General features: G+C 36.8%; 1 protein-coding gene across 1 annotated transcript in view; it reads right to left on the bottom strand.

Moving 5' to 3' along the window:
• MAN2A1 (mannosidase alpha class 2A member 1) overlaps positions 1 to 26,271 on the bottom strand; it is a 160,248-nt gene that overhangs the window by 103,123 nt on the left and 30,854 nt on the right. Inside the window, exons 3-4 of the mRNA XM_081230853.1 lie at positions 23,888 to 24,032; positions 8,904 to 9,075 (exon numbers count right to left, since the gene is read on the bottom strand). Of these exons, the coding sequence (XP_081086979.1) occupies positions 8,904 to 9,075; positions 23,888 to 24,032 (317 nt within the window). The remainder of the gene's footprint in view (positions 1 to 8,903; positions 9,076 to 23,887; positions 24,033 to 26,271) is intronic.

Below are 26,271 nucleotides of genomic sequence, written 5' to 3'. Positions count from 1 at the left end.
AGCTGTTGTGGAAAACAGTATGGGAGTTCTGTGAAATATTAAACATAGAACTGCTATATGATCCAGCAATCCCACTTCTGGGTATATACACAAGAGAACTGAAAGCAAGGACTCAAACTGATACTTGTACACTCATATTCATAGCAGCATTTTTACAATAGCCAAAAGGTAAAAACAATCCAAACGTCCATTGATGAATGAATGAAAAAACAAAACATGGTGTATTCATGCAATGGAATATTATTCAGTCCTAGAAAGGAAGGAAATTGACACATGTTTCCACATGGATGAACCTTGAAGACATTATGTTAAGTGAAATAAGCCAGACACACAAAAAAACAAATATTGTATGATTCTACTTATATGGGGCACCTAGCATAGTCAAATTTATAGAGACAGAAGGCAGAATGGTGGTTACCAGGGCAGAGGTGAAGGGGAATGGGGAGTTATTAATAGGTATAGCATTTCAGTTTGGGATGATGAAAAAGTTCTGGAGATGGTTATGGTTGCAAGACAATGTGAATATATGTAATGCCACTGAATGTCACACATAAAATCATTAAAATGGTAAATTTTAAGTTATGTACATTTTACCACAATAAAAAAAAGAGACGCACTCAAAAAAAAAAAGCACAATGTGCATGGCATGTTATCATTTGTATAATATGAATGTGTCTTTGCACATATGTACATGCACATATTTTTCCTGTGTATCTATAAATTAGATAAGCATCTGGTCAAAGTAGCTGCCTCCTGTTCAAAGAGTTAGATGCCAAGAAGACAGGAGTAGTCAGCACCTTACCTTTCATTGTATACCCTTTATATATTCAGGCTTATATTAAAATATGAATTAAATAAAAATGTTTCCCAAACTATAAATGTTATACTACCCTGATTTCTCCTAAGCACTAAAAACAAACAAAACTATAGCATAACATAGTCACGAAATTTTATTTAAGAATATTTCTTATATTAGATGATTGAATTAATAGTTTCTGTTAAGTTTTGATAATTAGATATACTTTAAATATTTCACTGTATAGTAAATATTACTTCATTTTCTCATTTTTCTAAAACAAAATAAACTGTTCATTCAAATAAACCAGAAAATATATGAGGTTGAAGAATAAAATTTAAAAATCCACTCAATATCTTGCTATAAATGCATAAAGGGTTATGGTAGGCATAGTTTTTGATCAATTTATTTCACTTAGTACTATATACCATGAACATCTTTCCATCTTAATAAACAGACATATATCATTATGTTTATGGATGTACTGTATTTTCTAAAGTATTTATAATTGAGATATAACAACACATAATATACATGTGTCCAGTTTGATGTATTTTGACAACTGTTTATACCCCTGTTACTACCCGAAACAACTGATATTTGTACACTCAAGACATAGGCTATTCCCAACAACTCAGAGGGTTCCCTTCTGCCCCTTTCCAATCAATTCCTACCTTACTCCGCCCCCCCCACAAAAAAGACATTCTTAGTGATTTATATCACAATAAATTAGTTTAGTTACTCTCAGACTTCATAAAATGGAGTCATACAATACTCTTTGGTGTCAGGATTCTTTTGCTAATGTGTTTGTTAGATTCATTCATACTTCTGTGTATTTCAGTAACTCATTATTTTTCATTGCTGAGTGGTACTCCATTGTTTAAATATGGCACAAAATTTTAATCCAATATCTTATTGATGGACATTTGAACTGTTTCCTGTTCACCAAAACACTGGTGAACATGTTTTTACTTTTCTTGGATAAATTCCTAGGAAGGAGCTCCCAGGTCACATGATGTATATTTAACCTTGGAGAGAATTCCAGTTGCGGCATATTCTTTTTAAGCCTTGGTGTTGTCAGTCTTTTTGATTTTAGCCATTCTAAAGTGTTTGGGATAGTATCTTGTTTTATATATCTTGTTTTAATCTGCATCTCCCTGATAACCACATATCACTCAGCCCTTGCATGCACACCCTCCCCTGCACTGTTGCAGCCTAATAAACTTCTTTCAGGTGTTTGAACATGCCATGTTCTTGCTAATCCCTGGCCCATGATCACAATTCTCCTCTCATAACTTGGAATGCCTTCCCCACCTTCTGCCACCCACTTTATACCTGGCTAGTTCTAACAGCCTTTCAAGTTTCAGCTTGAATACCACCTGCTTCAGGAAGCTTTCCAAGACCCACTTTTTTTTTTTTTTTTTTGCAGTACGCGGGCTTCTCACTGTTGTGGCCTCTCCTGTTGTGGAGCACAAGCTCTGGACGCGCAGGCTCAGCAGCCTTGGCGCACAGGCCCAGCTGCTCTGCGGCATGTCGGATCTTCCCAGACTGGGGCACGAACCTGTGTCCCCTGCATCGGCAGGCGGACTCTCAACCACTGCGCCACCAGGGAAGCCCAAGACCCACTTCTTGCTTCCATAGAAGGAAATGCTTTATTCTGATACTGTGTTAATTATATTGTCTTCCTTGCTCTGCCCTGAGAGTTGGGATCAGGTAAGTCTCACTCACTTCCTATATCCCTGGAGTCTAGCACAGTCAGTATTTGTTGAATAGATGATGGAGAAAATACAGGAAGGCTTTGGAGATGAGGTAATATTTCAGCTGAGTATTGAAGAATAAATAGGACTGAGATTATCCAAAGTACAAAAGGATAAAAATATTCTCAGCTAAACTCATGGGCAAGTTCCTAAGAAGCAGGAAATAACCTGTGACTGAGGACACCCACGTGGCTCAGCATGGCTAAGAGTGGGGTGTGAGGCAGGAAGTGATCTGAGGTAAGGGTGGACAAGCAGGGAGAAATCAGAGGACAAAAGCAAGGATGTGCCAGGCAAAGGAGGTTGGGCTGTACCTTTTGACAATTAATTGTCACTGAAGCATTTGAAAGCCAAGAAGAGACATGGGCAGACTCATATATTAGAAACCTAATTCTGTGGGTGAAATGGAGGACACCTGGAAGTGGCAAAGCTGGAAACAGGAAGACCAGTTGGAGGTTTTCATTAAAGCAGGAAACAAGAGTAAGGGGGATGGATCGGGGTGGTGGTGGTGGTGGTGGTGGTGTGTGTGTGTGTGTGTGTGTGTGTGTGACTGTGCAGAGATACTAAAAAGGCACAGCTGACACGCTTGTGGGGACTGACTGGACGACATGAACAGCAGACCGAAAGGCAGAGCACACAGTGGGTAGGAGCACTGGTTCTAGGGTAAGCCTTCCTGGTTCTGGTCCTCACTCCATACTTAATTGCTGGGGGACCTTAGGCGCATTCCTTACCACCTCTGCATTGGTTTCCTCAGCAGTAGAATGAGAATAATGAAGGATCTTAACACATAGGGATGTTACAGCATGGGCTGAATGAATACATCTAAGTGTTTAGAACAAGCCTCCTACATTGAGTACAGAGTAAGCATTCAATAGTGTTAGCTGTTACTGTTACCCTTAACTAGGGAAGAAGAACGAAATCAAGGTTGGAGCTTTAGATCTGGAAGCAGCCCACACACCTGGAAATTAAAACAACAGTGTGGCAGGGCAAGCAAAACGAGGAGAACCAATGGTGCTACCCCACAGATGAGAACTGGGATATTTAGGAAAGAGCAGGGGAGGGAGTCAGAGGGATGATGACAAAGGGATGTTCAGCAGTGCAGGACTAGAACCAGGAGAGAAAGAGCTCTGGCTCACAGAAGACAAAAAAAAAAGAAAGAAAGAATTTTAAGGAGAATGGAGTGGTCAGTGTCAATGCTGCAAAGAAATCCTCCCAGAGGACTGCAGAAGTATCCAACAGACAGAGTGGCTGAGAAGTCCTCATGGCTTTTGCCTATAGCTGATGTAAACAGAAGCCAGCAGCTGAAGTGAATGAGAGGTGAAAGCAAAGCAAAGACACCTCAATCCAGATGAACGGGGATGGGATACATACTTTCTAAAATAAATGTACACCATTGCTTCAACTAGTAGAATCAAAGTTATTTTAGACACTGGTTTGATTCCTTTGAGAGACTGCTTTGATTCCTTTGATGAAATGCTATGTATCTTTAGGCTCTAAACTAAATCCAAATCTGCAATTTACTCTGAACATCACAAGACACACTGTAACTTCTCACTGCTCTGCAAATTTTACAGCAGGCTTTGGTTAAATAGCACAAAATGTGACCTGTATAAAATGTATAATAAATTAGCTAGTATAAGAACTTTAAAGGTATTTTTTTTTTCTAGTGAACTCATAATGCAGAATGCATGTAAGTTTGCAAAATGTAAGTTTGGATTTGTATTATTTGTATTACTTAAGAAAGTAATCTCAAACTTTTCTCTGATTTCAATAAGCAGAGATAGTTATAAGGACAGGGTAGAAGGCTCACTTAACTATAAACCTAGGAAAAAAGAAGAGAATGGTAGATTAGATAAAGACTTTGTGGTCTCAGCAAAGCAATGAAATCCTGCAATGCAGTGAAGACACAATATCTAATGGTACCCTTCCCCATTCACTCATTTGGAGCCTTATTTTATACCAAAAGGTCCACACAGAGAAGCTGGTCAAGATTCTGGTAAACACATAAACTGTTCCAGGTTCCAACAGCCCAGTGCGCTTCTCAGTTGAACACTGGTCTCAACAGCAGAAGCAGATGCAATGTAAAAACTCTTTCAATGTCTCAGAGCCCAGAGAGGAAAAATGAATATGTAATATGCTGGGTGCTAGTCAAAGGAAACGCTAAGGCTAATGTTTCAGCTGTTTGACTCTGAATAGGGTTCACATTTTGACGTATTATAAACGTCATGCAGTACTTAACTTCATTTAGCCAAAAAGTATTCAAATAGAAAGCCTAAAAAGTAAAAAGAATGTTAGCATACCAGTCATTTTCAAAATAAAACAAGCGTAGATGGAAAATGTGCTGATTATAACAAGGTAGTTTCTTTTAAATCCACTGGATATGTGTTACAAGTAGGAACCATGACTATACTTGATTAAATTACTCTGAGTCACACAAAATAAAAAAGCTAGATGTTGTTTGCATGGATCTCCCTTTAGTTAACTAGATTTTCATTTTTGAAAGCTGATAGAGCTGAATATTGCTGCCATGGGGGGAAGAATCAAACAAGTCATTGCTAGCATAGATTATGAGGATCACTTGAGTTATGTTTCTATTAAGTTCCCACAATCAACTGATATTCTTCAGGGACAATAAAAGCTTACACAGAACTCTGCTAGAATTAACAGGTTCTTCTCTTCAACAGCTAGCTTGCAAATTTAGGTACAGATATCTAATCCACAGACTCACCTTCAAAAAGAGAAAAACAAGCCATTGCATAAGCATTACAGTAGTAGTCAAAAAAATTCCATCATTAATGCCACTTAGTACAAGCTCAGAATTTTAAATAATGGGAGCAAACCTATGTATCTATTAAGTTTTTCTGTTTGGTTTTTTCTGGAACCCAGCTCTCCAACAAAGGATTTGAGGAGAAATATATCAGCTAGCTTTCTTGGTCGCAAGCAACACTGACAGACTCTGAACAGGAAATGTATTGGGGGACAGTCCTGGGTACACAGAACTGAGAACAGGCTAAAAGTCCAGGCTTAACAAAGGACTGGAAAAAAATGAGAGGCCATGCTACAGGCATGACAGGGTCCGTGACACAGGACAGGAAAAATCTTGCGGATGCACCAGTGCTGTGAGGGCTGACCTGCAACCTTCCCTCCATTCTGCTTCCCTTCTTTCCATCTCTTTACCCTCGCTTCACTCTAAAGGCTCAGAACCCTGGGAAATAATATATTGATTAGCTGAGCTCAGATCATAACTGACCTATCTGACCTGGGGCAGGACAATGAAGGATGTGACTTCTGTGTTTGGAGACCATTTCCTAAAAGGAAATCAGGTGAAATGGATGGGAAACAAAGTGTTTGGTTAGAAAAGGAAGGGATTTGAGTCGAGTTACACTCTCTGTTTTGAAACAAATTCCAGGTGTGGATACATGTTATTGCTCATGGATGAATTTAAAAAAAGGAAAATGCTTGGACTTACGGACAACAATACAAAGAACCCAGAACTAAAGGGTAATTAAAAAGCATAGTTAAAACCAAGCATTTGAAGCCAGAAAAGAACAGGCTCCACACCATCGAGAACAATGCGAGGTGGGAAAGAAAACAAAAAACCTTGAGAAAAACCTCACATAATGCAGTAAATATAACCAAAAAATTAAAATTAAAATGCATATGCCAAAGAGAGACCAGAGACTTAACAATTAGATAACTGAATTCTAAAACAAATGAAATAAAACCAGTAATTAATTAGTAAGAGCAAAAAAACATAAGCTGAAAAATATTTTGAATTGATAGATGGAAAATTTAATAAGTTATACACACCTAGATATATGGCAAAAGTTTGGAATTTTAGGGATCAATGGCACTGTTTCTCAAAAATCTAAAGAATAAAAATTGTGCAGTCCATATTCTCTGACCACAAGACGTTAAAACCACCTTTTAACACCTAAAGTATAACTGGGAAAAAATACGAATTTGAAAATTTTCCTAACATACTCAAGTCAAAGAGAAAACAATACATATAGAATATTTAGGGAAAAAATAACATAAAAATGTGAAAGCTAGTAAGAGCAGTAAAAAGGCAAACACAGGGGGAGAAATGCTCCTTGTTAAAATAAATCAACTGGCCCATTTAGCATTAGTAAAAAATAGGTAGAAGGAATTAAATAAAAGCAGAAAAGTCAAGAGTAAATACCAGTAAAATATAAATATAATATTTTTGGGGGGGTACAAAAACCAACAGAAATAGTAAAAGCTTTAGCTGATCTAATTAAGATGAAGAAAAAAATCAGGTTCCCCCAAATAATAAGAAAACAAACAAAAACAAGCAAACAAAATAACTACAGATGCAAGAAAATCTTAAAATCTGAACAATGTGAGTAAAACACTATAAAATTATAAGAAACTATGAAGTATTATTTGTACTCAAGGAGCAATATAAGACCTAGACAGACAAAAAAAAAATCTGTTTTAATCTCTAAACTTAGTAAAAGAAAAAATATGTATAGACAAACACCAATTCCACAGGGTTTCACAGGGCTGTTCTTAATTTTTGAAACACTGCAAACCAGTGGGTAACTCGATTTAAACGAAGGATTTGTGTGTGTGTGTATGTTAACCTAAATTAGCTGCTAACATTTCAACTTAAAAAGTCAAGACATTTTATGTAACATTTTGGAATTCCAGCTTGTCAAGAATAACTGGAAGAATATCCTGACAACTCTGGTTCCCGTGGCCACACATGGCAGGAGTGGGAGAAGGGATAGTCCCTTTGGGTGTGGCAGTTACTCCTGGTACATTCAGGATCCTCAGACTCTACAGTCTTCAGTTATGGCACCTTCCTGGCCACTCTTATAAGCATTTTAAGCATGCTCTCAGTGGCGGGGGGGGGGGGGATGTCTGATAGATAATAATGGAACACCAATTCTCTCCAAATTACCTTTAAACGTTTATGTCAATATCTATCAAAATCCCTTTTTTTTTTTTTTGATAGGGTAGGAAGAATTTAGCAAGTTAATTCTAAAGCTCTCTGGGAAAAGTAAGTGGTCACTCATTAAAAGAACTTTTCAATAAAGAGAAACAAGAGAAGATTTAAACTGTCTGTTACTGTTATTGAAGCACATAAGGCCGCAACAATTAAAGTTAAACAGAAAAGTCCATGAAAGAGGTCAGAAAGCCCAGAAATCAATGCATATTGAAATACAATAAAGATGGCACTTCAAGTCCGTAGAAAAGAATGGACTACGTAAGTCTTAGGGAAGCAGCACAGCACAACGTGCAAGGGAACAAACAGCCTGTGGGGCTGGACAGGCTGGACAGGATGGTAACTAGTGCAGCATGTGCAGCTGGGTGACCCTGGATGACAAGTGTCCTTATCTGTAAAATCAGTATAGTCATTGTATCTACTTCGCAGGATTGTTGCGAGGATCCATCAGTTATCATTTGCAAGGTACTTAAAACAGGAAGTAATACAGTAAGCACTGTATATGTGATGTTAAATAAGTAAAAGAAAGCAATTTATGCTAAGACAATCCTTAAAGTCCTGGGAGCAGGGAGGAGGGAGACATGGGGAGCAAAACCTCCCATCACACCACATTAAAAAAATAAACTGGAGGATTTATAAAAGTGAACAATAAAAAACTAAATTGGGGAAAAAAAGACTATCTCATCTCTTGGATTGGGTAAGACTTTTTAAATATGACAGCATATTAAATATGACAGCAAAGTCAATCAAGAAAACAGATTAATATATCTGACTACATAAAAATTTTAAAAGTCTTTATATCAAACACTAAGAATTAAGAAGAAATATAAAGCTTCAGGAAAAATAAAGGTTGGTATGTGTATATAAATATTCTTACAAATCAGTAAGAAAAAGTACATGATCAAGCAATTCAAAAAAAGCTCTGCCTGTATATATGAGAAAACATGGAACAGTATCACTAATCAAAAATTCACATTTTTCACCACTTAAATTGGTCAAACTTTTAGAAAAAATTATATTGTTGCCTAATATGCAGAGAAATTGGTAACTTTCTATATGGAAGACTGAAGAATACACTGAAACCCACCCTTCCAGGGGTCACTTTGATTATATGCTTCAAAAAATCTTTAAAATATTAAGCCCCTTTGACCTAGTAATTCCATTTCTAGGACAAAGCTGGAACACAAGGATTTTAATGGAAAAGTTTCAAGTCACTTTTTCAGAGATGAACCAGAATCAAGGAAAAACAGAATGTGAAGAAATATTTTAAGTTTCAGATATAAAGCTAAGAATTTTCACGTTTTAAAAATTCAACACCTGTTTCACTGTAAAATTAATGTTTAATATTACCAAATTAAAAAAAAAGTTTTAAAAAACAAACCTTTTAACAGCATCCTTCTTCTGAATATCTATAGTTTCCCACCACTTTGAAAGGTAAGAGATCTCAGACCACATAAATTTCCTCCGTGGGTCTTCTTTCAACTTGATGACCATGTTATTAAAAATATACTGAGTCTTCTCTCGAAAGTAGTCATCAAAAGTCTTCAACCAACCTAAATTAAGACACAAATATACCACAAAGGTCTGATTCATATGTCTGATTTAAACTGTCACATTCCATTGCATTACCCTTGCATAACCTCACGTTTCATTCATATAAAAACATATTTAAAAATTTAGCAAACGTTTTCAGTTAATGAAATTCCACTTAAATGGATGTGAGACTCAAAAAGCCACTAATATTGAAATGATAAAAATACTCTGAAAACTGTACAAATTCAGTTATCAATGAGAAAAATGAAAAAGCCAAAAAGCATTTCATATGTAACAATTATAATATCTAATTCAACTATTTATAATTTATCTCTAATTTAAGGAATTTCTTAAATTAAAAAAATCTGAACAGTGTTGACAAGTTGACAGTAATATTCTCATAATATGGAATCAAAATTTTATCCTCTCTCATACCACATCTAAAATTTCCTATCCATTAAGTAACCTAAACTAAGAAAAAGAAAATCACAAGTACAAACTCTACTGAAAAGCCAGCAGCAGAGCAATAATCAAACAACAAATATGTACACATCTATGTAAAGTTGTTTTCAAAAAAGAATTGATGTTGACAACTTAGTTCTTTGACTTTTCCTACTACATCTCAAAGATCCTGGAAACTTTATCTAAAGACATTTGCAATTCAACTATAAAGAAATATTTTTAACAAGACCCATAGTTCCAAATACAGCCCCATCCAGCAGAGTAATAAAGCAACGTGATGAGTGGCTGAAGCAAAACATACACAGCCACCAATTCCACCTACTGGTGGGACACAAAATATACCCTGCTGAGAATAACCTCTTATCTATGAAATCTAAAAGGAAGGGGAGTTTCTATAGAGACAGGCTTAACTACTGTGCTATTGTTACCAAGCCTCAAGCATGTGGGAGGTCTAAGATACAAGGGATACAACTGGCTATTTCTTTTGTCTGTCTAGAATTAAGTGAATATTCAATGCATACTGTATTTGCTGGCAAAAAATAACAAAAACCTACGAGGGCTGAGTCGGCAATATACTATTCTGACAACGCAAATATGAGCCTCTAAAGGGCACTGCCAGTGTGACTATGTTTCTCCCTTTTGCTTTAAGTGAAATCTATTCATTCTACGGTTATTTACTGAGCACCTACAAAGTGATGGGTATGAAGCTATGAGCCAAATAGGAATACAGTGTAAAATATTCTTTATAGGACTTTCTTGATCTGCGGCACTTTTAAGCTGGTTTGTCACCAAAGAATGCTACCTGAATAATTCAACTTTTTCATGTTTAAATAAAAAGCCTGTACCTACAGAAAACGCAAAGATGTCTCATGAAATATTGGTTTACAAAGAATCTCATCTTGCTTCACAAAGGTACAACCTAGACCCTGTCCCAGAGCACTGAGGCCAGGATCCACATCTGGATTCCCAGGGACAAGCAAAGAAAATTCAACCTATCCTTAAATGGAGATGCCCTAACTCCCTGCTGACCATGCAGCACCCCTGAGAGACAAAAAATATCAAGTGCTCAGACCTGAGCCCAGTATATAATATAGCACTTAATAATAATAATAATAGCCGCTGCTACTATTATTATTATTATCATAATCATCATCAGTCTTTAATTGCCCCTTCCACATCTCTACAATCAAACTGGGTCAAAGGAGAAATAAAAGATATTCTTAACATCTAATTTTGAAAAGTATACAATTTATTTAAAACATTAAATAAATTGCTCCACATCTTAAACATATTGGTTACCCAACACTTCAATTTGCATAGAATTCACTTTATGTCCCCATTATGGGCTGAACTGTGTCCCCTTGAAACTCATGTTGAAGTCCTAACACCCAGTAGCACCCACTTCAGAATGTGACTGTATTTGGACGTAAGGTCTTTAAAGAGATAATGAAGGTAAAATGAAGTCATGAGAATGGGCCTTAATCCAATACAGGCATAACTCATTTTATTGCACTTTGCTTTATTTTGCTTCATAGGTGTTGCATGTTTTACAAATTGAAGGTTTGTGGCAACCATCTGTCAAACAAATCGATCAGTGCCATTTTTCCAACAGCATTTGCTCACTTTGTATCTCTGTCACATTTTGGTAATTCTCATAATATTTCAAAAATTTTAATTATTATTATATTTGTTACCATGAACTGTAAGCAGTGATCTTTGATGTTGCTGCTGCAGTTGTTTTGGGGGTGCCACGAACCACACCCACATAAGACAGTGAACTTAAACAATGTTCTGACTGCTCTACAGGCCATTCCCCATCTCTCTCCCTCTCCTCCAGCCTGCCTACTCCCTGATACAAAACAACATTGAAATTAGGCCAATGAATAACCCTGCAATGACCTCCAAGTGTTCGAGTGAAAGGAAGAGTCACATGTCTCTCACCTTCAATCAAAAGCTAGAAATGATTAAGCTTAGTGAGGAAGGCGTGTGGAAAGCTGAGAGAGACCAAAAGCTAGACCTCTTGCACCAAACAGTCAGCCAAGTTATGAATGCAAAGGAAAAGTTCTTGAAGGAAATGAAAACTGCTACTCAATCAACACATGAATGATAAGAATGCTAAACAGCCTTACTGCTGATACAGAGAAAGCTTTTGTGGTCTGGATAGAAGATCAAACCAATCATGACCTTCCCTTAAGTCAAAGCCTAATAATCGAGAGCAAGGCCCTAACTCTATTCAATTCTATGAAAGCTGAGAGAGTTGAGGAAGATAAAGAAGAAAAGTTTGAAGCTAGCAGAGGCTGGTTCATGAGGTTTAAAGAAAGAAGCCAACTTCATAACATAAAAGTGCAAGGTGAAGCAGAAAGTGCTGAAGCAAGATATCCAGAAAAATCTAGCTCAGATAATGAACGAAGGTGGCTACACTAAACAAGAGATTTTCTATGTAGATGAAACAGCCTTCTATTGGAAGAAGATGCCATCTCGGACTTTCTTAGCTAGAGAAGAGAAGTCAATGCCTGGCTTCAAAGCCTCAAAGGACAGGTTGACTGTCTTGTTATGGGCTAATGCAGCTGGTGACTAGTGAAGTTAAAGCCAATGTTCATTCACCATTCTGAAAATTCTAGGGCCCTTAAGATTTATGCTAAATCTACTCCACCTGTGCTCTATAAAGGGAAGAGCAAAGCCTGGATAACAGCACATCTGTTTACAGTACGGTTTACTGAATACTTTATGCCCATTACTGAAACCATGTACTCAGAAAAAAAGATTCCTTTCAAAATAGTACTGCTCATTAGCAATGGTCACCTGGTCACCCAAGAGCTCTGATGGAGATGTACAACAAGATTCACATTGGTTTCATGCCTGCTCACACAACATCCACTCTGCAGCTCATGGATCAAGTAGTAATTTTGACTTTCAAGTCTTATTCTTTAAGAAATACCTTTCATAAGACTATAGCTGCCATAGACGGTGATTCCTCTGCTGGGTCTAGGCAAAGTCAACTGAAAATCTTCTGGAAAGGATTTGCCGTTCTAGATGCCATTAAGGACCTCTGCGATTCATGGGAAGAGGTCAAAATACCAACATTAACAGGATTTTGGAATACATTGATTCCAACCCTCATGGATAACTTTGAGGGATTCAAGACTTCAGCAGAGGAAGTCACTGCAAATGTGGTGGAAAAAAACATGAGAACCAGAATTATATGTGGAGGCTGAAAATGACTGAATTGCTGCAATTTCCTGATAAAACTTTAAGGGATGAGGAGTTGCTTCTTATAGATGAGCAAAGAAGTGGTTTCTTAAGATGGAATCTACTCCTGATGAAGATGCTGTGAAGACTGTTGAAATAACAACTAAGGATTTAGAATATTATATAAATGTAGTTGATAAAGCAGCAGTGGAAAGGTTTGAAAGGACTGACTCCAATTTTTAAAGAAGTCTTACTGTAGGCAAAATGCTATCAAGCAACATCGCATGCTACGGAGAAATCATTCATGAAAGAGGGAGTCGATGCAGCAAACTTCACTGTTGTCTTATTTTAAGAAACTGCCACAGTCACCCCAGCCTTCAGCCGCCACCACCCTGATCAGTCAGCAGCCAGCAACATCGAGGCAAGATCCTCTACCGGCTGAAGACTCCGATGATGCCTAGCACTTTTAAGCAATAAAGTATCTATTAATTAAGGTCTGTGTGTTGTGTTTTTTTAGACAATGTTATTGCACTTTGAATACAGTACAGTGTAAATAAGACTTTTATATGCACTGGGGAAAAATTTGTGTGACTCACTTTATTGCAGTGGTCTCGAACCAAACCTGCAAAACCTGCAAGGTACCATGCATGTCCTTCTAAGAAGAGGCATATAGGGCACAGACACACACAGAGGGAAGACCATGTAAAGACAAAGGGAGAAGAATGATCATCTACAAGCCAGGACAAGAGGCCCATAGAAGAAACAAACCCTGCAGACACCTTGATTTTGGACTTTTGGCCTCCAGAACTGTGAGGAAATAATTTTCTGTTGTTTAAGCCACCTGACCTGTGGTACTTTTTTAAGGCAGCCCTGGCGAACCAATATCACACAAGAAAAAGTAAGTGTTATTACTATTCAAAAAATGAAGATCGCAATGCAGAGAGAATCTCCTTTACCAAATACCATCATAATACTTAATATACATCTACCTCCGTATTGCAAGACTGAGCTGAAATCAAATGTAAGTAACATCAATTTGTGTACCATGTTATTATATGTACTCAATAAGGACCATCTAAATTACTAAATGGCTCTACTAGAATTATGGTCCCTAAGACATCACATCTATCTTCTACCTAAATTTTAACAAAGGTCAAAATTAATCCCTAATTATTTGACTGATAACTCAATTAAAGAAATGAACTATGAACAGAGGAATGCCTCCAAAATTAACTCAATAATAAAACACTAGAAACCTAGCAGAAGAGGCAAATTTAGAAAAAATAGTCTTTATGAAGATTAATAAGTGAAAGGGTTTTTTAAAAAAATACAATTACTTATTTTCATCAGTTATACGTTGTTATGAACTCAGGTCATTTCAAATAATACTTTATCACGGGAGTTTTCATAGAGGAATCACAGTGATTGATTAATCCATTCTGCCTTCAACAATCATGCAGAAAATATGTCAAAGATATTTACGTGAGCCAAAATACAAGCTCAGAGATGTCAACTTAAAAGCCTTGCATAAAACTCATCTATAATAGATACTACTATCACTACAATACAGCACAATTAATTAAGAATGAACTGAAAGAAAGCCTCTTGCAGTTTTCAATATTGAGTTATATAACAGTAATTTAGCTTTTACTGCTCTTATATAATAGCGTATCAAGTATTCCTTTCTACACTGAATTGGCTCTTTCTTTTTCTAAATTACTGTAAAACTCCAATTGTATATCAACATGAGACCAATCACAAAGATAGTATTTTACAAAAAGTTTTATGGGATGAATTTTTGTGACATAAAGTTATATTCCTACCTCTAGATTGAATAATCTTGGGACATTCGGTTGCAAACTGATTTACTTAAGTGGTCAATTCATAGCCTTTTTCTTTCCCTTGAATACACTTGGAAATTGAACCAGGGCTAGAACAGCATTAATACTTTTCAATTTATTCTTTTTCATTCTAACAACACTATCACCCATAAAACACCTAATCACTATTTTAAATAAGTGGGGAAATATTAAAAACAAAGAGTACACAATTAGAAGTTCTATACAGCCAGCATAATTCCAAATTCACTATCACTATTTTATCATAAAATTTTTTTAAGTTCTAAAACAGAAAACTAATAAAGTTGAAAACTCTACTGCTTATTTTTAATGTGCATAAACAAATACACACCTAGTAATTGTTCACTAACAAAATACAATTTATTTTTTTAATTTTGGACCCAATCTAGCTTCAAAGTCTACAGACTTCACGGAGACCTGATCCTCTTAAGGAACACTTCGCTTTATTTGGTTCAAGGGCATACACAGTACCATCCTTAGGACCTGGGCAAAGACTGCCCCACCCTGAGCACTGGACTCGAGGGGGATCTCCCTATTCTTCCTCTGACCACATCCCTTTCCACATGATAAATCCATAGGGCAAAGAACTTGCCTGCCCACAGTCTGTCCTACCCAGCCCTGCCCTTCTGAGTCCCCGAGACCCAGAAATCTGTGTCCAAACATCCCCAAGCCAGCTTTCTGAGCCTCCCAGGGCCTTCTATAATGCCTTTACCTGCCAGGACAGTCGAACTTGCAGGTCGAACAGTCGAACTAGCCTGGGCAGTAGCCAAGGGGCTGCAGTTTGTAGGGGCGTGGGAAGAGCGCTGGGGTGTCTGCAAGAAGAGCCCCTCCTGGGTTAGGACAAGGCCGGGTCTGGGAGGAGAGGGGGCTGGGCCTCCTGGAGGCTGGCTCTCCCCACAACACCAGCACATTCCAGTGGGGAAGTGGAGCCCAAGCAATCTAAACCCACACCTGGCCTTCCAGATCTCTGAGCTATTTCTCAAGGCAGTAGGAAGAGACCTATTTTATTTAGCAATGTATTAGTTTGATTTATAACTTTTAAATGTTTAGACAGAGTGTCTGACGGCCTCCATGTACTTTTGCCCCAGGTCCTGAAAATTTTAGAAGCAAGCCTAGACACATGCTACAACCTGAACTTCAAACGAGTCAGTTCTCATGAATCTAGCACCTGGTACAGTCTACAACAGCAAGAGTTCAGTAAGTGCCTGATAGATGAATGAAGTGTGGTGCCGAAAGGACTGGAAAAAAATGCAAGTGGAGTATAAATGCAAACTTACTACTTCAACTAGAAATGAGACCAAAGGTCAAAGATACCACATACTATTAGCTCTGCTATGTTCACTCTCTGTTCCGATACTAACCTAATAATCTTTGAACAATATCTCTAAGTTCCTATTTTATATTTAAAAAGGCTCTGTCATCCCTAAGATGATTTAAAAACACACATCCGGAAGAAGGCATGCCTCTCAAATCATTGTTACACTGTTATGGTTTTAACTGCTACAATAATGATTTTTTAATGAGTACATTAATTCCACTCAAAAGTTAAATAGGTACCAACTGTTAAGAAAACATAAAAAGATTCTGAGTCAAAAATAATTATATCCAGATAATAAACATTGAAAAAATACAACATGCTTCAAGTTATTTCCATTTTAACATAATATTCTCAAATTTAAAAATACAAGTAGAGTTCATTAAAAAATCTCCTTTATTTTAGTAATTAAGTTATTCTACATGGACAAATGATCAACAGCTTCTTCCATCACTTGTCAAACCCTTCAATATTCGACTGCAACATCCAATCTTACACTTTAGAGGTCACATACAACTTTAATTGGTATTACCATAACTCACATGCTGATTAATTTTAATTCCAACATTTCTATTATAAAATAAGCTTATTTACCCCCTTTATAAACTGTGGAAGAGTTTTAATTAACATTCTGTTCTGGTTTATTCGTTCAAACACAAACCAAGCATCTAATAAGGGCAAAACGATAAAGCTAAGCTAAATGAAAACAGATTCTACAGTGAACGTATGAACCAAATGCCGTGGGAATAAAGAAATGGTAAATTCCTACCAGAGGACAGAAGAGAGATTCTTAAATTAGATGTCATCTGGTTAGAGAGAAAAGGTGGAAGTTCCAAATATGGAAGAGGATATGGAAAAGACACTAAGCCATGAAATTGTGTGTCAGTTTCAGGTAGCAGAAGGCAGTTGCGTATGGCTGCACCGCAGATTACATGGTGGGAGCATGGTGAGATAAATAGAAGTAGGGGGTCAGATCACAGAAACCTTCTAAACGATCCTTGTTTCTCACCAAGAATTTAGAAGGAAGGAAGTTAAGGTATTCTGAGCTGTGTTTTCAAAAATAACTGGACTGTGAGTATAAAGGATAGACTAACAAGGTAAAGTAGAAGAAAAACAGGAAGTGAGGTCACTGCAATAATTCTGCTAAAATATGGTAACGGATCGCAGTGGAAACAAACAGAGGGAAATAAGAGGCCAAGGAGGCAAAATGAAGCGCGTTTACTAATTGACTTAAGTTTCCAGAAGAGAGTAGAGGGAGAATCAAAGATGAAGCTGAGTCTTTGGAAACCTGCAAACCTGCTGATTCCTCTAAATGCTGATTCCTCTAAATGCTTTTAAACTCAGATTTTCAAAATAACCCAACCTTTTTGCCAGGTGATTCAGTGTCATCTAATAGTTTTTAAAGCATATCAGCTTCACTTCCATTAACTTGTTTGAGATACAGCATTTTTTTTGAACCCATGTAAGATGCTGTCACTGGAAATTCTATCCCACACCACAAGAACCTATTTGCATTACTATTAGGACAGCTGGGGTTTTGTTCACCCCGCAGCTGTATATGTATAATGGCCAAATGTGACCTCTTACTGTACTGCTTTTCTAAATGCCCTTTAAAAGACCTGCATACCTTGATACCTGACACCTGCAATTGTGAGATCAACCTCCAAAATATTTTCTAAGTCTGTGCTAAAGTTACTTCTCTCTCTTGTTAAGAATTTCATCCATGAGTATCTACTCACACCAAATGAGGACACTTCAGGCCTAATAAGTCCTCTCCAAACAGAGTTTCGTTGTCTATAATATGAGAGACATGTATATTCCTTTGAGGCATTACTCTTAGGATATGTGAGGAGTCGATGTACTTAGCCTTATGAGTAAGCCAATACTGGGCAAATAATCAAAGCTTCTAGAAGAAACCATTTAAAAGCTGGAAAATATGGCTTCTCAATCACTTTCTAATTGTAAAATATGTAGCAATGAGGAAAACCACTCACCATTTCATGTACTAATTTAGTATTTAAGGACAAAGACATCTGTTTTAATAAGGATAGAAGAGAAGAAAAAAAGGATAGGAAACAGTGAAATGAGGAATCTACTTTTGCAAGAGAGTTACTAAAATGTTTTACGAGATTAATAATACTAAAGTAGATAACATTTGGCTTGGAAAAACTGAGAAGACTTTCTCCTAAAAGCTCTCCTATGGGTTCAGAAGTATTACCTGCAAGAGGCAATATTTAATGGTTACAAGTTCTGATTCCAGAACCAGATGGCTTAGGTTCAAACCCAGCCCTGCCACTGACACATTACTTATCCTCTCTTCTGCCTCAGTTTTCTTATCTGCGAAATGAGGGTAAAAACAGGATTTTTTGTCATAAAGTTGCTGAGAGGAGTGATGGATTCAACACATGTAAAATACCTAGAACAGCGCCTGGAACATAGTAAATTCCTATAGTGCCAGCAATTATTTGTGTAACCAGCATACTGGTGAGCTCTGATGCACCCAGGATTGATGACAAACAAAAGTAATCAAAATAGGGGAATCGGGAAATGTTTAATGATCACCTACATCTCTTAGGCACTACCTGACATTTGTGCTCCTAAAGAATACAGTCCACTAAGAGCCCAAACAATCAGACTTTTTCCCTCTAAAAAGGAACATCAATACACCAATTCTAGAGATCTCTTAAAAAGACAACCCTAGGGCTTCCCTGGTGGCACAGTGGTTGAGAGTCCGCCTGCCGATGCAGGGGACACGGGTTCGTGCCCTGGCCCAGGAATATCCCACATGCTGCGGAGCGGCTAGGCCCGTGAGCCATGGCCGCTGAGCCTGCGTGTCCAGAGCCCGTGCTCCAAAACAGAAGAGACCACAACAGTGAGATGCCTGCGTACCACAAAAAAAAAAAAAAAAAAAAAAAAGACAACCCTAAAGAGCCATGTAAATATTTAACTTTTAAATGCCACAATTTCTTAACAATTAAGATTGCCCGATAAAATACAGGATGCCAGGTTAAATTTGAACTTCAGATAAATAATAAATGTTTAGTATAAGTGTGTCCCATACGATATTTGCAACACATGTAAAAAAATTATTCATTGTTTATAGAAAATTTAAATTTAACTGAGCAGCCTGTTTTTTTTTTCCCAGCTAAATCTGGCAACTCTATTAACAACCCAAAGTTCAGATAAATGTGCTAATAAATTAGCTAATGCCCATAAAGCAAGAAGAAAAGAAATACTAGCATCATTTGAACGAAATAAAGTATCTTAAGCGGCAGTAGAGAAAATGGAAAGAACGTGGATCTTAGAATCAGGTAAATCTGAGATCCAGTTCACTCCTCTGCCCATTTATTTATGACTGACTGACCTGGAACAAATAACTACATTTCCTCTAACCTTACTGTCCTCACCTGGTAAATGGGGTTTAAATTTACCACTTCTCAGGGTTGCAGGACAGATTCCATGAAGTAACACACCAAACACGGCCTGAGGCAGGACGGACAATGAATGTCATAGTATCTTAGCTCCAGAAACACAAATTTCCCATCACAGTAGCCAAAACCAAAGAACTCGCTTTATCCCACAATAACTAAACAGAAAAATATACTCCCCAAACTGTGCCTGCATACAAAGCTCTCCTTCTCCTGACCATCTCATTCCACTAGGCAGGTTCCTTTGGCAGCCTGAGTTCTGTCCCCACTGCCTTTCACCTACATGCGCAGTACTCAACCATGGCTGGCCAGAACTGGTTTCTTCTGACTGTGTTTAACAGTATTTGAACAGAAAAGCTGTGAAATAACATTACACTGTGATGTCCTCACATGTTTTTGTTCTTTTTCACAAACTTTTTAAGATTAAGGATACATAAACAAATTCATTTCAAATTATCATATAATACTAAATGCAAAAATCTGTTCTCTTAATTTTCAAAAAAAAAAGGCTGAAAATCCTAATCACTCAATCGAGTCAATAAAAATTCTGCAGAAGAACTGCAAATGCATGAAAGAAAATTATTTTCCATCGTGACTCTTGGGCCTAGGTCTTCCTTCTGTTTTGGAGTCATACCACACGGGGGATTATTTTCTAACACTCATTTTACAAATTGCTTAACTAACAATATGCTGTCCAATTTTTCATTTAGTATACCTTATCTTCTCTCTACACACTGTAATTTCTTTGAAGGAAAATTAACTAAATATTTCAGCAGTTTAACTAGTGGGAAGCAAAGAATTAGGATTGTAGATACAAAGGTGCTGTAACTGTGTTTTAATCAGCTTATTATTAAATACAACATGAACATGTATCAATCAACTAACATTTAATTTCATGGTCTATGATTCAAAACTTTTCAAAAGCATAACGGTACAAAATTATCAGTATTTACTTAACAATTCCTTTCCAACTTTGTTTTATCTCATATAAACCATGTAAAATATTATATGATAATTGTTACATGTCCTTATGGACTGGAAGAAGACATAATTAGGAATTTTATTAATATACAAATATAATTTGAAATTTATCTTTCCAATTTGATCCCAAAAGAAAAATATCTCCACATATAAAAATACAGCAACATAATTTTTTAAGTACGGTGACTAAATATAGGAATCTTCTAAACTCTATCCCCAACAGACAACACTTCACTGATAAACTACTGAGCTAAAGTTTGTTTTAAATTGTTGCAGCAGAAAATGGAAACAAATCTCTATAAATTTCATTTAGAAAGTAAACTGCCTTAATTGCACATTCATTTAGGAGTATTATACAAAGATTTCCCAACAGAGTCACACTTTGACTTGGAATGTATGTGTACATACTTATCTCTTCTTCTCTACTGAAAGAGTGGTTTTTCATGACCTGAGTGATTCAGTTTTTCACAGAATAATTTAGTTTATCTAAATTCTACTCTTGTTAAGGAGCAGTGAAAATTATTAAGAAAAGTCAGGTTCTTCTCTAGCATTTTGCTTGATAGCAAAAATTACTTTAGTTTTAAAAGGTCTGTTTCTGACCATTATTTTTGTCTCAAGTGGAGAAGAGCCTGAGGGTAAGGGTCATTAACATCTTTCACTAAGACAAAAAGATTCAACTGTGGTCGCTAGGATACCAACAGACAGATTCACTTATTACAGTCAGGAACAGTTATTCATAATGTCTTCTCACAAAACAACATACTAACTGCAACAGGAAGGAAGCTTAATGCAAACAAAGTCTAAAGGGCAGAGGCAGTCCCTGCCCTTTAAGAGCTTAATATCGTCTGTTACTGGTATTTAAAAGTACATTTTAAATAAGCTATTTTTTAAAGGAATGGAAATAAGGAGACAGCAGGAAGAAGTGAAGGAGGGAAGTTAAACGTATAGGCCAAAGAATAAGTCAACTGTTTCATCTGAGTCTGCAGAGTCGCATTCCTTTGTTCATTAACTCATTTAACTGAATGAGTCTGTACTGTGTGCTGATTACTGTTCTAGGCATTAGCACCCCAGTGGTTAATAAGACAAAGTTTGAGCGCTCATTGAGCTTACACTCCAGGAAGGAGACCAAGCAGAAGTTAATATTTGTGCCTATAGGCAAGCATGAATGCGTGTGTGTGTGGGGGTGTGGGTGTGTACACAGTGTGAAAAGGGCACGGAGGCAGGTCAGTGAAGGCCTTACATATGTTTAGCGATTACTACATGCCAAGTGCTGGGCTAGGCAATGAGGACAGAGTGTAACAAGAGACACAAGTTTTCTGACACTCAAGTTTATCTGGGTGGGAGATCCAGGTAAACTAACAGGGAAGTATTCTGGTGCCACTTACTGCCTGTGTAACCTTGACAAGTTGGTAACACCTTCATCATGAACAGTGGCACTAACCTTCAAAAGTTATTGTGAACATTAGATGTTTATAAAACCTTTGGCACATTGCCTGGTAAACTACAAATTTTATTATTTCAGTTAAGAGCCCACGTTATTGAATAACAAGAAACGAGATTGATGGAAATTGAGGATGGCAGAAAAGAGGAAAGGATAATAAAGGTCTGTAAAAAATCAAAAAGGGAGGAGAGTTGGGTTTGCATTAGAAGTTCTTTGTAAAACACACTGCTAAGTGTATTTATAAGCCTACAAGGAATAGTATACAATGGAATCACATCACATACCCAATTAAGTGACAAGAATTAAACGATACATGATTGGCAGAGAAAAGAGGAGGAGAGAACAATTTAAATAATAAAAGTGGCTCTGCCACTATCTCACTCAATGAGGGACTATTTCAGAGTAAATGAGATTTACAGGAAAAAAAATCTACAGTCCTACAGGCAAGTCTCAGATCCCACATGTAAAGTGTGAGCAACTCACCTCACCTCACTCAGTGAGTCCAGATATAAACAAAGACTGTGTTTTTTCATGTGTCCCCTAAATGCAAATGTACTATTTAATCTGGTGCTCAAGTGGATAAATAGCAAAAGGAATTTTTATTAGATGTGATTTTCATCACCTTTTGTACTTACTTTATAACTAATTCTTGTCCACTATATGACCTCTGTTTTATAGATACACAATTTTCTACATTTTATAGATAAATAAGCCCAAGGACACCAGAAGGTCTGCTTCATTCTGCCTGGCTCCAAATCTCTGTAGCCTTTATTCAATGCCCAGGCAACCCTGAGTTTTTATTTGAAGGGAAAGGCTAAGATTAAGGAGGAAGATGATATAAAACATATAAGAGAAAAAGTTAATAAGACTAACAGGGGTTTTTAGGAAAAGATAAAGACATTAGGACCAAAGACAAGGAAACCCAAGTCAGAAGCTGATGTGTAGTAACTGCTCATCACAAATTTCCAGAACAATATTGATTTCACATATATTATACCTCTGTGCATACTAAATATTGAAGTATACTGGAAATTCAAACATTTCAGCATCCAAGCTCTATCTCCCAGACTATCTCTCACACCCAAAAGCAGGGTGCATGTGAACACACACACACACACACACACACACACACAAAGCTTCACCAAATCATTTGTCCGGACATAAAGTAACAAGTTCTATTGTCTTAGAAACAGAAAGAAATACATAACAATAAACTAGTTGAAAAGAATATAAATATGACAAAATTGAAAATTGGGAATAAAGAAAAAAACCTTCAAAGTAGTAAATGAATATGGTGCCCCTGATAGTAATAATAAAATTGAGAAAAATAACAAATAGAAGCAAAAGTAAGTCTTTCAAAAGAGGTCTTTGGAAGTATATTCCAAAAAAAAATCCTGCAACTTAATTCACTGGGCATTTACTCAGTGCCTGTGTCCTCACACTCAACAGAGATAAACATCGAATCATATTTCCCATCATCATTTTAGCAACTTCCCTTTACCTTGGGGGGAAAATCTCTGGCCCCAGTAAATAACAAAAGTTGTCATATGAAAGATTAATAACATTAATGATAATGATAGCAGTTACTCTAGGGCTGTGTAACATACCTTTAACATTTAACCCTATGAAGTAAGTACTTTAGCCTGATTCCACCTGGGGAAAAACTTACTGTCATGTTAAGAAGCTGGCCTAAAGTTGTTTAACACTGTTGGTATTGGGACTCACTCTCATGTCTGCTTAACATCAAGGCTCTTAACCACTTTATACTGTTTCTACATTTTAAAGATACAAACTTTTCCATGAGCACTCTGCATTTTCTAACATAGAGTTTATGGACATGAAATAATTCTCCCACACAATATGTAAGAAGTAACTAAAATGAACTATCAGTGCCTTAAATACATGTAACTTTTCATCTCCCAAAGCTAAGACCTTCTTGTGTTTATTCCTATTTCATACTATACAAGTATTATCCTTGAATGGCTCATAAATTGATAAAATGAGAACACAACTACATATAAAATAAATATGTTATTGTGAAAAGTCAGAGAATAACGTCTCAAATATTTGAGAAGTGGGTTATATCAGATTCTCATTAAAATACTCTGGGCCTACAAGGGCTTATTAACCTCTAGATTTTTGAAGTACAAATTTTACCTGGGTCATTATGGGAATGAGGCACCACAAAGACTTGAAGGGGCTTAGTATCCCATTCATCAGCTTTATAAGTAATGTCAAATCCTTGCTTCCAAACTCCACCATCCGGATTGTCAAAAGGAATTAGACTGTAAACATCTAACATCTAAAAATATGAGACAAAAAAAAATGTTAAATTTAATCATGTATAACCATTATTAATTTAAACTTAATTTTGTAAATATTTGCTCAAAACTACTCCTTGCTATACTCTGTATATATATTTTAAAAGATAAAACTATTTCTGTAGACATTAACTAAAGAGTTTAAGGCAGAAAATGTTTAATCACCATTCAAAGGGTTAAAATGCTATTTGTATTATATAATTAACCTGATAAATAATCCCCTTCCTCTTCTGCTTCTAATATAAAATATCTTCATTCAATTCTTCTTCCCTTGCTTTACTTCCAATACAATTTAATAGAAAATGATGGGAACTGAAGAGCAAACAAAAAAAAATTTCATCATGATCAAGTATTTTAGCATTTTCAAACACGGTACTGAAAATAATTTTGTACTTCGTCTTTATATTATAATCAACCGCCTATGTATCTGAATCTGAATGGAAATGGATCTGTAGCTATTCTTTAATTTTGCCTATGTATGTTTACCTTTTTTATTCTAAAAATAAAACTATACAGGGTCAACTAGGTTTAAAAATGGAAGCATTTTTTACATTGAGATTTAGCTTTTAGTGTTCAAATATTTTCTAAGTTTCCAATGTAGTGTTCCTTCTAGCTAATAATCTATTTAGACACAAAGGAAAAAATATTACAGAAAAACAAAGCCAAACAAACCTAAAAACTTATTTTTCATACTCTCTATAATAGTAAGTGTAACAAAGAACACAAACCTCCTTTGGTAAAATTCAAACTAAAAAATTACATCCTAATAAATACATAAATGGGTTACAAATTTTTTTAAGATAAGCAAGTCATATACAAGTGAATACAATGTATTTTTTTTTTTTTTTTTTTTTTTTCTTTTTGCGGTATGCGGGCCTCTAACTGTTGTGGCCTCTCCCGTTGCGGAGCACAGGCTCCGGACGCGCAGGCCCAGCGGCCATGGCCCACGGGCCCAGCCGCTCCGCCGCATATGGGATCCTCCCAGACCGGGGCACGAACCCGTATCCCCTGCATCCGCAGGCGGACTCTCAACCACTGCGCCACCAGGGAGGCCCTACAATGTATTTTAAGACAATAATATATCTTTCACTTGGAAGTTTATAACTAAAATAAAATACTCCCAAGGATGAGAACAAATCTTTGGGAACCAACTGGATAAGAGGATGTGAGAGCACTCTCTGCTATTCCTTCCAGGTCTTTCGTGGGCCCTGCAGCCTTCTCAGTACCCTGCTGCCTTGCTCTGCCTGATTTCCATGGCTGCTCTGCAGCTCCTTTCTGTCCAGCTCAGATTTAGACCCTTCCCCTCCACCCCAAAAAAGATTTTATCATTTCCCTTTAAAAGGTACTTAATTAAAACCTAAACAAAGCCAAGCCTCACAGAAATAGATACCCCTTCAAAGCACAGGATCGTGATCCTATCTGAACCTGGCCACACACTAGGCTGATGAGGTTGTAGGCACGCAGCCCGGGCAGCTCCACTGTCCCCAGCTTCCGGCCTGGCCTGTGAGCCATGGCCTCGAGATCATATCATGTTCTCTGTCCCCAAGAGTTAATGAAAACTTCTACTCTGAAGCAAGGCCAGAGCCAACTCCTTTTGTCCAACTTTAAAATATTCACACCCCAGGGTCCTGTCACCAAGTTCCAGTTTCCAGTCTAAGGTACAACGGTAAAATAGCTCTTTGCCAATCTGTAGAACAGAGCAAACATGAGTGACACACACAAAGTTTAAGAAAGGCAGAAGTCCTTTCTTACCTTAGTTTTCAACTCCCCTACCCTCTAGAACAGTGCTACCCGAGGGAAATATTATGCAAGCCAAATACATAATTTAAAATTTTCTAGTAAAATGAAATAGCTAAAATTAATTTTGATGATATATTTTTTAACCTGATATATTCGAAATTTTACCATCCCAACATGTAATGAATGAGCAAGATATTTTACATTCTTTTTTTCACACTAACTCTTCAACATTTTGTGTGGATATTAGTGCACATCTTAACTCAAATTAGCCACACTTGAAGTGCTCATTAACCACAGGTGGACTGCAGCCTCCATCCTGGACAGCACAGCTCTAGAACATTTCCCTTCCCTCTCACAAAGGCATATTCAGTAAAAAGAATGTAATCTTACACTGTGTGAAACCTATAATGTAGAACAGATATATACTAAGAGTAGGGCTTTTCTGGTACTCTCCAAAGGAAGGTAAAAAAAATCTCTTTG

The sequence above is a fragment of the Mesoplodon bidens genome (assembly GCF_964165515.1).
Source record: "Mesoplodon bidens genome assembly, chromosome: 4".
Classification (NCBI taxonomy): Eukaryota; Metazoa; Chordata; class Mammalia; order Artiodactyla; family Ziphiidae; genus Mesoplodon; species Mesoplodon bidens.
The sequence above is the reverse complement of the archived record's forward strand: the minus strand, read 5'-3'. Positions and strand labels throughout refer to the sequence as shown.